At 40.3% G+C, this 11670-nt stretch overlaps 1 protein-coding gene across 6 annotated transcripts in view; it reads right to left on the bottom strand.

The window, feature by feature from the left end:
• Satb1 (SATB homeobox 1) overlaps positions 1 to 11670 on the bottom strand; it is a 96917-nt gene that overhangs the window by 25798 nt on the left and 59449 nt on the right. For all 6 annotated transcript variants that reach the window (XM_029471561.2, XM_085832619.1, XM_085832620.1 and 3 more), the window contains exon 9: positions 5826 to 5981. In XM_029471561.2, the coding sequence (XP_029327421.2) occupies positions 5826 to 5981 (156 nt within the window). The remainder of the gene's footprint in view (positions 1 to 5825; positions 5982 to 11670) is intronic.

Below are 11670 nucleotides of genomic sequence, written 5' to 3'. Positions count from 1 at the left end.
AAAAGAATTGCATACAAAAAAAAAAAAAAAACTTAGAACAAATTGTAAAAATAAAATAAAATAAAAATTAAAATACTAAGGTTACTTTCTAAGATGCAAACATCAGGGGAGTGGGTAAGATTCATAGTCTCTACCCAGGACCTCAGACCTCCCGCACCTCTGCTTGGTGTGAAAATCTGTAGTCCCTTTCAGAGTTATTTTTCTATCATCACTCTCCATAAACTTACTTTCACTGCTCATTCATTTCATGGAGCCTTTATTTTCAGTTCCCAGGTGAGGGGGGAAAAAAAAAGCTAAACTTTAAATAAAACCTACCTTTATTATCTAAAATATAAAAGACTACGGAGACTCCCAAGAAGACGCTCACCTCCACAATCAGGCAGTCTGCTGAAAGATCTCACCTGTATTGCATTCGGCGTGGGGTTTAACGGGAAGGCATCAAGCTCTCTGATGAACCCCCCTTATGAGCGAACACCCTTCAGTCTGCTCATTTCCCTTCTTTTGCTGATGCTGTCTAAGAAGAGCTAACCTGAGTGAAGCATGAATACCAGAGAGCTTCGGATTGAATCCGGGGCCTCTCTGAGGCGGGCTGGCTCTCAGTCGGCCTGAGGGTAAAGGAGACGCTAGTGCTACTAGTGCTTCCTGCTGCAGCATGGCCACACACACACCGTGGCCTCCTTCATTTCCTCTCTTGAAGACCTTTACAGAGCTGCTCCAATAAGTCACAAAACTCCTTTTCTCTAAATCCTACTTAAAGTTCCTAGAAATGGAAAAGCTGAGCTCACTGAATTCTGACTGTCTTTGTAACAGTTAAACCTATTGAGCTTGTAGCAAAAAGTACACGTGGCTTTCAGCTAGCTTTATAGAGGTAGAAAAGTGAGATTCTTAAATCATTTAAAAATAGTAAAAGGATAGCCAAAGGTCTCTGTTGGACTTAAGAACAGTATTTAAGGGGCAAAATATCCCTTTACATAGCTTTTTAGCCCAAAATGGGCAAGTACACACTTTATTTAATAATGCTGGACCTGAGAGACCAAACCTTAGACTTACCAAAACATGTACTTGCTTCAGAGCACAGAAATCTAATCCTATTTAGATCCACAAATTTAGCTAGTCCTGAAAAACATACTCTGGCATGCAGTGAGGATGGCTATGTTGTCAAGAGTGGCTGGTACTTAAAGCCATCAACTCCAATAGGCTGGTTTAGTATTCAACTAGAAATAGACAGATCAATATTCTCCCTAGTTCTAACATATATGCTATTTTCAGCAAATGATTACGGACACCCTAAGGAGGAAGCCAGTGAACACCCTCGCCCCCTTATTCAAGAATCTAGTACAGGGGTTTTGTCAAGCCTGAGCTAAACTTGACCTCACAGGAGTGAGATGAGAACTGCAGGAGTTGTGTAGGCTTCCAGCTCTTTCCTCTTTGTTCTCATCAGAGTTCCTCCTGCCCTTCCTCCTTCAGGCAAGCAGACACGGAGAGACCTGAGCTACCTATGACCAAGGTCTGGCTCTACTCAGCAGGATGGGAGGATTGGGTAGGTCCAGGTTGCAAAGGAACAGCCTCCCCCCGACCCCCCCCCCACACACACACACCAAGGAACATGTGCACATCTAGGAGATGGGCTCTGAGGACACGGCACAGGGATCTTCTCACAGACTGCTGCTGAGAGTTGTAGCACCAGAAAGAAGAGAAACTGTGACTCACACGTCTGCGGGGCCTCCTGAGTGCCTTAAATAAAAGTCTGCACAGGTGAAATCGTGCCACAGCAGTGTCTGTGACGTGCACATTCAAAAAGAATGAATTAGCACCCAGTTTCTACCAAGTGCAACTCTGCTTGAATAAAACCAATGGTGCCTTCAGTAACATGCTGGGATATGGTGTCACGGGCTTCCTGGTTTATCTCTAGGTGTTGCCACTATAAATTCTTTTATATGCTACATTTTTAGCTCTACTGCTAGCTGCCCTGCCCCCGCCCCCCCCCCCCAATTTGTGACAGTTTAATTGTATTTAAGACATCTCAACTAACCCAACTTACAAATATGAGCAATGCTACAATTTTTTAAGCCTAGGACCAAAGGAAGACTGGAGATCTGTTCCTCCTCTCCCTGACTCCCTCTCTCATTCCCATTACAGCCTTGTACCTCACAGACAGAAGTGTCTGAAATTAATAGGAGAAACAAAAATGGCTTTAAATTGTCTGGTCTATTCTACAAGTCATGCTACTTTAAAGTAAAAAAAAAAAAATGTTCTTTTTAAAAACTGTGTTTAAAAAATAAAAATAAACTCTACTTATTAACCCAGGTCCAAACCATGGTCATCTCCCTTACAGAACCTAAGAGGATTACACTGAAAGTCTGTCCAATCGGATGCAATTGCAGCAGCCCTCTACTGCACCTAGAAGAAATGCCCTGCTCTGAGAAGCAAGTGAGGGCAGTCATTTGCTAACATGAATGGAGACACGGTGAATGCCCTCGACTCTGTCCATGCAGCTGGGTCTACAGACTCCACTCCACAAACACAAAAATCAATGTAAAAATTGCATGTACAAGGCAAGGCCTGCGGTGCAGTTAATGTCCCCTTGCTGGACACACACCTGAAGTCTCAAAGCTCTCGAGGGGTTTGCTGTGGAATAAAATTAGATTCCAACATCTGCCACTATTAAGGACAAACCCCACTTCCATCTCCCAGATGAAAACACTGAAGCCGATGAACGGTAACAGAGCCTTGACACAGGAATGGTTATTACCCAAATCAACTCATTTTTTTTTTTTAAAACAGTGAAATTAGCAAATCCTGCTCCCATAATAACTTGAATGTTATCAGACTAAATGTTTGATAAAATTCCAATCTGACTCACCTGGAGAAACCGCCGCTTATTTGAAACAGAAAATGTATTCACTGGTACCTACTCGCTTTATGTTCAAAGCCCATCATCTTTTGCAAGTTTGCATTAGCCTGCTTTTGTAGCCAAGCACAAAAGTAGCCTACCTTCGGTTTCCCCTTGCATATTTCATTTGGACATTTCCTTTAGAGTTAAAACAATCTCATTTCTATTATTCATCAAAAGGACGAGATGATGTAGAACAGGCTAAAAGGCAGACTCAACATGGGCAGACTCTTTGTACAGAAAATACTCCACGCATCAGTCACTGTGGCACATCCTTTACCTTTTAAAATGGAAGGTATTCTGATACATAAATACATGATAAATAAATCACTGCTCTGCATGGAGAGGACTGAATCACTTATTGAGCACATTAGGAAATGCAGTCCATTTATGTATAGCGCTCCGTAACTTAAAGGGTCATATGTGTATGTTATATTTTATACACACTCCACCTGGAGGAATGCAATTCCCCGCTGATGTCGTAGAAGTTACACAGTTTTACTATGTGAAAGACAGTTTAAAGACTTTTCACTAGCTTTTCTGTTTCCTATAGGAGACATGAGGACAGAAGAGCAATGAAACTCATTGGCTACCTTTGTTGGTCAGATTTCCTGTCCTGATACAGGCTCTGGACTCACTCTCAGGTAATCCCTCTCGATATTTGCATGTGTTTTTACATGAAGGGCAGTATAACATCTAACTAAATATGCAAGACAGAAACAGAAATGCTACAAGAAGTAGAATACATTAGCAATATTCAAGAGGATAAGACATACGTGTCCACTTGGCCTACAGCTTCTAATGAGCCCGGAGTTTCTTCAATCACTAATAGGGAAGAGTAGAAATCTGGGGTGTTCTTAGGATAGAGAGAGATGGGAGATACTTAGAAGCTGCCCATCAACACTGTGGAAATGTAAACCTGAGGCTCGGCAAAAGTGACAATGTTTTAAAACCTTACAGAACACCAAACAGACCTGAATTAGCCAACTGTTGCTTCCTGAGTGGTTCCTAAATCAGTTACTCAACCCAAAGGTGAGAAGTCTCTACTATCACTTGGGAGCCAGGCCACAGTGGCTAGCACTGGTCAGAAAGGTAACAGGAAGGGGCGCGCAAGGACGGGTGACAGACAAGCAACTAAATAATACATACTGAAAAGCTTTCATATGAATTTTTGTTTGTTTTGTTTCCTGGCTGACCTGATTATAATAATAATATATATCTAGCTCCTCCATTTGAAGATTTGGAGAAAGTGCCTAGCCCTTGCAAGAAGGCAGTCTATTATGCAATTGAACAGGCTGGGGTGGGGTAGGGTGGGGTGGGGGATGTAGGACCAGAAGGAAAGGCAAAATAATATATATTTAAATAAGAGATCCTTATCATAATTAGACTAAGTAGTCAAAACAAGGATGCGCGGGGTTGGAGGGTTAGAGTGAGAACAGGACATTTCTACTTAACTCCTAGTCTTGGCATGTAAATGAAGACATCTGAAGAAGCACACAGGTTTGAAGCGGTTCTAACATTCTATCATAATTAGAAACATTTCAAGAGCCCTGTAATTTCCAATCAAAATTACAGTAATTTCCGATATGCAAGCCATGATTCATGACAGAATTTTACATTCCATGAGAGATTACGGTGGCCCGATGTATGACACGCTGAGTACAGCACTAACATAAACAATTCAGTTTAATGTTTAAACAGTACTTGATGTTTAGAATCTCACAATAAAAGAAACATATTATTGTAGAAATTATCACTTTGACAGTGATTGAAGGGTAGGCAGGCATGCGGCCTATAAAGCTATAATTTTTTACAGTCCACAGCTTGAGTTCAATCATTTTTATATAACATTTCCAAGATATCCCTTAAGTATTCATCCGGCCTACAACTTAAACAGGAGCAACATGTTTCTAAAGGAAAGCTCCCATTAAGTACTGTTATTAATTCAGACAGAGGAAAATCTTTGGAAAAGCCAAAAAGTATTGTGTTATAAATTTGCCATGCAGTAAGTACTCCGAGAATTGTATATTTTATCACACACTGACGGCTAGGGTGTTCTACAAAAGAGCATTTAGCAATTATGAAGATAGAATTGCATAACATTTCAAGTTATTCAAATCTCACCCAAGCCCCTGTATGCCTCTAAGTCCCGCCTCAGTGTTACCAAGTCCTTGTGTGGAAGGAAAGGGAATTTGAATTTTGTGTCTTTAAAAAGTATTCATGGCTCTGAGGAAGGGCTAGTAGACTGTAATGAGCTTGTTCTACCAAATGATTTTAGTGAACAATGACCAACATATGAGAGTCCTACTGGTAATAAGCTGGATGAACTAGCTGTTGTTTCTGAACTGTAGTGAAGAGGTCTTTGACTGCCAGTTTAACTCTATGCAGTCATCAGAATTGGTCAGGTGTTCTGAGCGTAATTCAACTCGCCTTGTGTACAACTACAGAAAAACTAAAATCACTAATATGCAATGGGGTATGTGATTTGTTTCAGGAACTGTGGAATAGCTGCAGGTAGACTAGTTGCAAAAAATAATAATAATAATAATAATAAAAGTTGTATGGGGATTTCAGGATGAAAATTGAAGGTCATCTGACGATTGACAAAGCAACAGTAGGTGACTTCTATCATGTTACATGTTCTATCATATACCAGCCTAGTAAACCACATATGTGACAGTCCACTTCTGAAAGTCACTATCAACTGACCCAGAGAATACCCAAGATATCCTTAGTCCAGGAGCTGAGGGACCAGGAAACCAAATGTCTACAACCTACATCTCAACATTACTGCTCAAGAGAGTTCTCTACATAGTACTGGAGGCTTCAACCTCTCCGTGATGCCAACTCGCACTGAACACAGACATGGCTTGCATCGACCATGCCACAGGCGTCACAGATGAACATTCTAACGCCTGTCAGAGGCTCTTACCTGGCTTTTTGTGGCGGCAACCTTTGCAAACAGTGCTTGGGACACTTTAGCACGCTTCATTTCCTGCTGAATCTCGTCATAAATGGAGGCATTAATGTTCATAGTATTGTTCTCTGGCTTCCCATTTCTCTCAGTGGCAAGGGTAGCTGTTTTCACCTACAAAACATTTTGAGCGTGGCTGTCATTTTTCATTAGCCAAATTGATTCAGAGCTTCTCAGGCTCAGCATCCAAGCTGGGCAGTGTTACTCCTTTTATGATCAAGGTGATCAACAGTGTGGTCATTCAACATTAGTTATTGCCCTGAGATCAGATAGCTTAAGTTAAGGAAGTCACACTGTCACAGGTGATTGCATCTGTAATGTGACAGCAACTGCCAGCTGACAACCAGGAAAAATAACGCCATAAAGTAAGTTTTCTGGAAACAGACAGGAGCTTCAAGGACTTGAAAACACTAAACTAAATGTCTCACAATTATCTCCCATTTCAGCCCTAACAAAGGAAATTCACAATTAAAACCATAATGCACGGCACTGCATCTTCGCCGGGTGCCCGGTGCCTAATAGACAGTTACCTCACTGATAGCTGTTATATACTATGGCCTTTTTAATTTCAGACTTTTTTTTTTTAATGCCTTTCCCTCTTATGTTTCATTTTAAAATCTTCCATAATAAAGCCATTTATGGAACTGCATATTTAAATCTTCTATCCATCCATGAAACAGGTAGAAAGCCTTGCTCAATTATCATAAAGGCTGGTGGTGGTACACACATGATGTCTAAGCTGCTCTGCCGATTAGCTCACTGTTTCCTGGCATTCTGGCATACGATGCCTTCCTTCTGACTTAGAGAATCAGACAATAAGACGTTCCTTAAAATGTGATTGAACATTTCTGTAAGTTACACAAAATAACCCATCAGTGAATCCCACAAATACATTCACAATGTATAATCACTCGAAAATTTGTGCCAACCCTTTGATAACAGAGATCAGCAGGGATGGCTAAAGAAACATGTCCCTTACCAACAAAGATTGGGGGGTTGAACGAACACCAACTCACAACCTTCAAATTTGATACTATTATTATTGTTAATTCCAATTTTCATTTTTATCATGCAATTATATGGAGCTGTCCTGACAGACTTCAGATAATCTATAAGCTAAAGTTTTCCTAGGTTAACTGACAAAACTGCAGCATGCCTCTCATAGCAAAAGGACAAAGGAGCCCACTCTTCGCGTCCTTTAGCCAGCAAGGGTTCTCTAGAAACATACTACCGTCTTGTAAATACACTTTGAGCAACAGAAAAATGAAGCTCATGCCAGGATAAATGCCCAGAAACTAAATGTCAAACTGTAGTGTTTCATGACCCCAAAACACTTTCCATGAAACTAAGTAGAGGCTACCCCAGAAGGGATTAAGTAAGTCCCCTGTGAAATGTACCTTTTGATGAATCCTTCTAGCTTCTAACCTGTAAGAAGTAAAGCCATTTTTCCCTGACTTATCTCCAGGAGACAGGTACCCAGCAATGCACCTTCTACCCCAACTCCAGCAGCCAAAGGAAAACATCAGGCTGTGAAATGGTTGGCTGCAAGTATAGTGGGGTAAGTAAAACTGTCACCTGGAATCAGTGGGAGTGGCAAGAGATCTCGGGGCTCCTTTTCCAGCTCTGGGTATATCCAGCAAAGGGGTAAAGACTGGAGGCCACTAGAAACCCACAGGGCTTTGAAGCCATAATCTGCTAAAGAGCACTTTAGGAGCCAGAAGAGTTAACACATTACCATAAATTGCCTACAAAGTTGCTTTGGTGAGATTTGAAACTTTGCTCTGGGGTGGTCTTGCTCAAAGGCAGTGGGGTAGATTTGATCACCCCATGGGGTCCCTTCTAATACCTATTTTTCTCACGGCTTTAATGAAAGAGAAAAGCCATTTCAATTGCTTTGAAAATTGAATGTTATGGAAATGGGGGCCCCAAAGTCCAGCACACTAGAAGAAAACAGTTTCTTGGTACAATCTTTGTAGCAATGGCTCTGGTTTTAAGAAAGTTGGGATTTTGCCTGGTCTTAACAATTCTCATTCTTTTGTAAAAACTAAATTGGGGAGCTTAAGTTGCTGGGATTCTGTTTCTAAAAATTTCTTTAAGTTTTCTATAAAGCAGTTACAACTTGAACCAAGAGGCAAGAATCCTAAATCACAAAAACCAAGCAGATAGTCGCTTCCTGGTCTGTTGTGGGCCAGGAAGGAGGGGTTGGAGGGGAGGTGGAGATAAAAGGAAAAAAAGAGGCATTAAAGGAAAAGCATGTGGAGAAAGTCTTTAAAAATATACAGTTAGTACCTGGCTGCACTACTCAGTTTAAAAGTATGTAGCAAAGCTCCTCTTGCTGGCCCAGATATGCATCTTATCACAGATAAGCCATTAGAATTCTAGAACCACATTTTTTCCTAAACACAAGGGATTGCTTAAGGGAGACCGACTTGGGCAGCTTTTCAAAAATATGAAAGCTGAATTTTTCCCCAGGTAAAAAATGGAAACAAAAATCTTTTCTCCTTCACTCTACTAAGTACTATTTTTGCTTAGTACAAAAAAAAAAAAAAATCTTCTTTAATCCTGGTTTAGCTTTTAATATTATATCATCCATTAAAATTCATAAAGTAGTTCATCCCAGGCAAAACAAACTACTCTTCACTCTCCACAAATAGCAAAGGAGGTGAAATAAATGCAGTTGCAACTGGAATAGCTTTTATCAAGGTAGGGCATACTACTCCATCATTACGGTGGCGCCAGGGAAGTAGTTAGGAACGGGAGCTCCTATTTAAGCCCCCCCAACTCCCCGTGTGCTGGGGTCTACTTTTCGTGGCACTAACATTGTACAAGAGAACACACGTTTTATATGAAAATTCTACTTTGCTTCTTCACCCATTGCTAAGTGCCTCAGATCATCCATTCAGGTTTAGGAGACTGACACCCCTTTGGTATGGGTGGTGAACATGCTCTACCTGATACAGAAAAAGCTGCCTACAAGCATATGGCTTTTCCATACACAAAATTATAAAGTTTTATGCTCTTCAACTAATTTTGAGAATAGAGGCTGTTATTAACTGGCTGGTTTGTGTGAGCGTGCATTAACTTATTGAACTAGTAGGTGCTACAACTAACTACTCTACTTTGCCTCCTGCTCCAGGCTGCGCTCTAGATTTCAGTTTCCTAAAGTCTGTGCTTTTCTCAAAGACCGGGGAATTATATGTCCTTCTGTGGGGTCTTGTTAGAAAAATTCTTAGTGATCAAGAAGTGGGCCTACCTTGCACAAGCCCTTTGCTAAACCTACCCATTAAATTCAAAGTTTGAGAAGCTAATGGTTTTATAATTAACATTAAAAAAAAATCTAGTCTAAATTTATTTTCCAAGGTATAACAATTACTTCTTCTTAATAAATTTTTGGGCCTATTTAGGGGTGATGAAAAATAGTTCTATGTAACAATGCCTTTAGCCTCGTGGCTTGAACTTTTTAGACCGGACTCTCTCTCATAGGAACACTATTACTTGCCTAATAAAGACCTGAAATAGCCATACTCTATAAGAGACAACTGTTAATGGGAAGCCTTCCGTAAATATGTAAAAGTTAAGGTTTTCCAAGAAATCCCCAACAAGTAACACTTTCTCAAGTGCCAAGTGCGTGCCTGGAACTGACCCTGAGCCAAGGTGAACCGGCACTTCATTGAATCATGGATGGATCTGTTGTGAAAAGATAGAATAACACAGGACCACACGAAGAACTCCATAGTCCTTACATGGACTTGGTACATTTTCTAATACATTTCTAGGAAACATCATACCTCACTCAGACAGAAGCTAAGTAATCCCAGGAAGAGACAGAGAAGACATAAAAGTTTAAAAGAACTATAAAATTCGTTTAAAAATCACAACTTGTGAAACAGCTCTCATAGAAGTTAACATTGGGCAATTGACTCCAGAAGTCAACGTGTATAAAACTACAAATAACAACACAGGAGAACACCTCAAGCAGAAGCCATTAGTTTAAGCCCATCTGTTCTGCAGGACAAATCATTAATGTTTTCATTAGGCCACTGTGTGCAGTGCAGTCAGAAAACAAATCCGGAAGACAAGCCAAGATATTTTCTTATGGTGAAAGTTTTGAAGGTGAGTTTTCATCATAATACCAGAAATTCCATTGTGCAAAGTCATTCCAAATAGATCATTTGTCAAATATTTAATTTAGTGTATCTAGGCAATCTTCCTGAACATTCCTCCTAGTCCAACACACAGCTTCCCATTTTTCTCTGACTTTCACCCTTTTCCTAAAAACTGTGTTTTGAGATGTCTTGAGGTAAAGGAAAAAATGCAACAAATCTAATTAGGATTTGAAAACTTTAAATAAAACATTTCATTTGGGTTTTTCATTTTTCTCCTAGAAAAAGGTTGGTATTAGGATTCAATGAATTAATGTCTGGGAAGGTGCTTAGGAAACTAAGCCATTATCAACTGAAGGTTATTTTTCCTTTCTAAACTACAGCATGGAATTTATGAAAATATGCTTTTGACAATTCGGTTTAGTACAGAGCTTCCCACCCCAGGCTGAGGACAATGACCATTCATGGTTATTGACCATTCTCTGCTATATTATCCCAGACGGGTCTGCCCTGGATCCACGGCAGCATGGCTGATCAGTGATCAGTCAGCATAAGTTTTGTGGTGTCCACAGCTGGGCTGGCTCCCAGGAAGGTACTTTCTTGTAGGACATCTTTCTCAAGACTCTCTAAGGAAGTCTCATGATAAAGATGACTTAAAGTCTAAGTTCCTCAGCAGTTTAGCTCCTTGGTCTAGGATGCCCCAGGAACATTGCACAACACACATTGATGCCGAAGAGATGCCAGTCTCCCATGCTTACAAGTGTCTGGGGTGTCCCTAAGGATGGTTGCCTCTCACTGCTGATGCTTTTATCTGTGTTTTTCATCAGAAAGAATCAGAGTTCAAGTCTAAACCCAAAATTTGTCTCAAAACAGGTTTCAGATTTCTTTATTTTACAGGACATGCCTAGTGATTTCACAAAGATTTTTTTCTCTGGTAATGTACAAAACTAAAGATAGTTTTGTAGGCTGGCTGCTTTTGTGGTGCTTCCCACCCTTTCTTGCCAGTTTAGTTACCTGTAGTAAGCATATGACAACATCTCTGGTGTATTCTATTTTAACTTCAACTTTGGATTCAAAACAGTTCTAACTCAACTTACTTGAGGCATACTTTCCCCAACTTTCTTCATTTTACAGTGAGATAATAGATCAAGAATTTCTTAAAATTTAATGTGCTCTTTAGAGGGTAGAATGTAACTGATTGGCAGTGAGCGCTGTTATAATATTGAGTGATGCAAATGGATTCTCTGAGGAACAAATAAGACCCGCATGTATTGAACAATCACCTCTGGCTGTGGTTAGACAGCCAATGAAACCCTGCTAAGTGAAATCTGGACGCATCTCACAAAGGAGCTACAGTGTCTACCATGTTTTATGTTCATCATTGGCTGAACACCCCAACTACAAGTTTGGTTGGTCTTAATCCCCTTTGAGAACAAACAAATACAGCAAAAGAGTGTCTCAACCAAGAAACCTGTAACTTAGGATGAAGTCTTCCGGCTCACAAGTTCTGACGTAGAGCGTCTTTATAAATATACACACGGGGCAGCTGTTGAAGAGTATCTTAAGAGCATAGGAAAATTATTACTTAAGAACTAATACAACCTTGGCTAAGACAACCCTCAATGATTAAGGATCGTATTTAGAAAACAGATAAAATCTCCCAAATCCTAGAAAATGAAACCTGTATAGGCACTAAATTA

The sequence above is a fragment of the Mus caroli genome, unplaced genomic scaffold (genome assembly GCF_978045245.1).
Source record: "Mus caroli unplaced genomic scaffold, Mus_caroli_1 scaffold_18, whole genome shotgun sequence".
In the NCBI taxonomy this organism is placed as follows: Eukaryota; Metazoa; Chordata; class Mammalia; order Rodentia; family Muridae; genus Mus; species Mus caroli.
The sequence above is the reverse complement of the archived record's forward strand: the minus strand, read 5'-3'. Positions and strand labels throughout refer to the sequence as shown.